We start from the raw sequence: 3,773 nt of genomic DNA on the forward strand, positions 1-3,773 counted from the left end.
TCCAGGACAGGCTCCAAAGCTACAGAGAAACCCTGTCTCGAAAAACCAAAAAAAAAAAAAAAAAAAAAAAAAGGTTCTGCATGCCATGGTACACGGTGCACACAGTCAGTAAACAAATCAACGTTAAAACCCAATGAATGAACGCGTGCTTGTATTTGTTGGGCATAGGCTCCCAAGGAGGAGTTGGGTGTGTGTGATGGAGCCTTGGTACAGCAGACTTCTACAACAGTGTGGTGGCGCAAGAGAGCTCAGGAGAGCTGCCCCTTGCTCCGCTCCTCCCCCGCCCAGCGGCCCGCCCTCCCCTCGCACCTTCATGCGACTGTAGACGGTGGAGACAGGTGTGACTCGGTGGTGTTGGTGAGAGCCCAGCAAGCCGCAGAGACCACAGATGAACTCCTGGTCTTTCTCGCAGAAGAGGCTGAGAGGGTTTCGGTGGTGCACGCAGACGGTGGGTTCCGTGTCTCCCGGGAGCCTCAGAGCATCGATCACCCGCGCCAAGGAAACATTAGGCGGGGAGCTGCTGCAGTCTACCCACTGACGACACACAGGACAGCGCAGCTCGGAGTCCAGGTGTTGGGACAAGGAGTCCAGGCAGTCTTTGCAGTAGGAATGACCGCATTGTAGCATGAGGGGCTCCTTGAAGACCTCCAGGCAAATGGGACACTGCAGCTGGTCCTGTAGCTCGGGCACAGTCACTCGCCACGCCATGCACACAGTTCAGCTGCAACACAGGTGGCGGCTACTTCTATCCTGCCACTCCCTCCCCTTGTCCTTTTTTGCCCCCAATCCAAGAGATGCTGGAAACTTAGGGAGGTTGCCAGCCCTGGATTGCGACCTCGACCCACTATGACCTTCAGCCTCAGTTTCCCCATCCAGAAAATAAAAAGGACTTAAATGGAAAAAATGGTCACTATGGGTCTGGATACACTCAACTGGGAGGGTAACTCAGAGAGGTACAGCCATTTTCCCAGCACACACGAGGTCCTGGGTTTCATCCCCAGCACCACAAAAGTCACATGGAGATATGACCCCCACCCTCCCCCAGCATCGGGGATTGAACACAGGGCCCTTCACACACCAGGCAAGCACTCTACTGATAAAGTAAAGCCTCACTCAGATTTCTCTTTACCTTCTCCTTTTTAGTGCCCCTCCCCTTTTTATTTTGAGACAGGGTTTCACTAAACTGTTATAGAGATTCCATAGTCCCAGCTTCAAGGATTCTACTTTAAGAAGGAGTCTTACTTTAAGAAGGAGTCTCCTTTCTCTCTCTCTCTCTCTCTCTCTCTCTCTCTCTCTCTCTCATTTTTCAAGACAGCATCTCTCTGTGTAGACCTGACTATTCTGGAACTCACTGTAGACCCAGCTGGTCTTGAGTTAATAGAAATCCACCTGCCCATCCCTCCCAAGTGCAGGGATTAAAGGTGTATGCCATCACCACCCAGCCCACCCAGGCAATCTTAAAGCAAGATTGTTATTTTTTTTCTTTAGAGACAAGGTTCATGTAAGCGGTTACAGAATTGAATGTTGTATGTAGCCGTGGATGAAACTGAACCCCTGAGCCTCCTCCTCCACCTGGGATTGGAGGACTAGGAATGCTGGGAACATAGGTATGCCCCCACTACATCAGGTTTTACAGTGCTGGGTGTAGAACACAGGGAATGCTGGGATCATAGGTATGCCCCACTACACCTGCTTTATACAGTGTTGGGTATAAAACCCTGGGCCTCAAGCATATTTGGCATGTCAGTACCTAGTCACTAGCTACATCCCCAGCACCAAGGGCCAAGTCCCTTGTCCCAGAACAACGTTATCCACCGAGAGTCTGGGATGGGGAGGCTTTGGTACTCATCTCCCACCTGCTCCCTATGGAAACAGAAATGAAGTCTCCACTGACCACGATAGCAACCCTGTCCCCACTGCCACTATTGCATTACCTGATCTCCTGTGGTCCACTAGGCCTCCCACGGAGGTCTCAAACCAGCAGCTCGGTCTGCTCACACAAGCCTTTTCTTCCTCCCAGAATGGGACAGCTGACACACAGACCCGGGGCGCCCAGCTGGACACAGCTTCCACTGCCTGGTGTCCGCCCCTTCTCCTCTCCCCTCCCATTTCCCAGCAACACCTGTGTCCCCAAGGTCATCCAGAATCAGGTGGAAAGTGGGTCACACCACGAGACTGAGGCGGCAGCCTCTGCTGGGTCCTTGCTGATAACCTAGACAGGCAGATAGTGGCCTTGCCCAGGATGGGGGAGGGGCAAGCAAGCATGCCTTCTGTACTTAAGAACTCCAAATCAGAGCAGGTATGTGCTATGACAGGCATGTTTCTGAATTACCCCCCCCACACACACACACAGAGAATTTTAAAGGTATTTTATTAGATTTTCTCGTTTTGTAGGTTAGGATGAGATGGTGTGTGTGTGTGTATGCAAAACAATGAAAAAACACACTGCTTATTCTGATTTTATTTTCATTTGAGGTGTAATATAAACGGTTTTGTTTATTAATAGTGTTCTGCATGCCAGAAGAGGGCACCATATCTCATTGTAGATGGTGGTGAGCCACCATGTGGTTGCTGGGAACTGAACACAGGTCCTTGGAAGAGCAGCCAGTGCTCTTAACCTCTGAGCCATTGTCGCGGCCACCCTCAACCCGCAAGGATGACGCGAGACACACCGGAGCTCTTCTCACTGCAGTTTATTCCAGGACTTTATTCACTTTCTCTCTCTTCCCCTCTCTCCCCGGGCAAACCTCTCCCAGCCCTTAAGTAGGCATGGGCTGCCAATCCCGGATTGCCAGGTGGGCACTGCCCATAGGCCCACGCATATGCAAGCAGCTGATGATCATTGCGTGATCAGGCATAAGTCAGACTTTAGCCATAGGAGTTGATTATACATCTCCATCAGGTGTGATTCCATGCAGCTTGCTACAAGCCATCTCCCCAGCCCCCGACATAAACAGATTTAACCTCACAGTGTGATGTAGTGATGTATCTCTTACCTGTGTATGTTCACTCTCAAGTGTGTAAACTGAACAGGTAGTGAACACCTGTAATCCTGGAACTTGGGAAGTGCTGACAGTAGGCCAGAGGTTCAAATTCATCCTCAGGTACACAAGTTCAAAGCCATCCTGGGCTTCCTGAGACTGTCTCAAAAGCAAAACAAAACAGATCAAATTGTAGAGCATTTCCAGTGTCAGTCCCGTCCCCTGCCAGTCCAGACTCCCAATCAAGACGGTGACTGTTCTGGAGGGGGATGAAATCCTGGGCCCGGTGAGCGTGGGAATGGGACGCTAGCTGCCTTTATTTATTTAACATCTGCTGTGTGTGCTTGCAGGCACGGGCCCCCTTATACATGGGGAGGGCAAAAGACAACCCGCAATAGTCTGTTCTCTCCTTCCCCCTGCAGGTCCTGGTTGTCAGGGTCGGTGGCAAGCACCTTGCCCACTTGGCCATCTTGCCTGGTCTCATTTGTTTCTTGTCTTGTTGGGAGCTAGAACCAGGGTCGCGAGCATGCTGTAAAAGCTCTCTATCACCAAATTACACCCCTAACTCAGTCCACTGTTTGGGAATTTGAGGCGTTGTACTCTTTGACATAAATGTCACTAAATTACGAACTTTCAAACTCTGAAGTCTTGGAGCCAATTGTGGTGGCGCACACACCTTGAATCCTAGCACTCCGGAGGCGGAGGCAGCCGGACGAGGCCAGCCTGGTCTACAGTGAGTTCCAGGACAGCCAGGGCGACACAGAGAAACCCTGTCTAGAAAAACCAAATGAA

General features: G+C 51.0%; 1 protein-coding gene across 1 annotated transcript in view; it reads right to left on the reverse strand.

Moving 5' to 3' along the window:
• Trim50 (tripartite motif containing 50) overlaps positions 1-708 on the reverse strand; it is a 13,347-nt gene extending 12,639 nt beyond the window's left edge. The window contains exon 1 of the mRNA XM_026788756.1: positions 310-708. Within this exon, the coding sequence (XP_026644557.1) occupies positions 310-708 (399 nt within the window). The remainder of the gene's footprint in view (positions 1-309) is intronic.
• Positions 709-3,773: the final 3,065 nt, after the last annotated feature.

Source organism: Microtus ochrogaster, chromosome 2, assembly GCF_000317375.1.
Source record: "Microtus ochrogaster isolate Prairie Vole_2 chromosome 2, MicOch1.0, whole genome shotgun sequence".
Lineage (NCBI taxonomy): Eukaryota > Metazoa > Chordata > Mammalia > Rodentia > Cricetidae > Microtus > Microtus ochrogaster.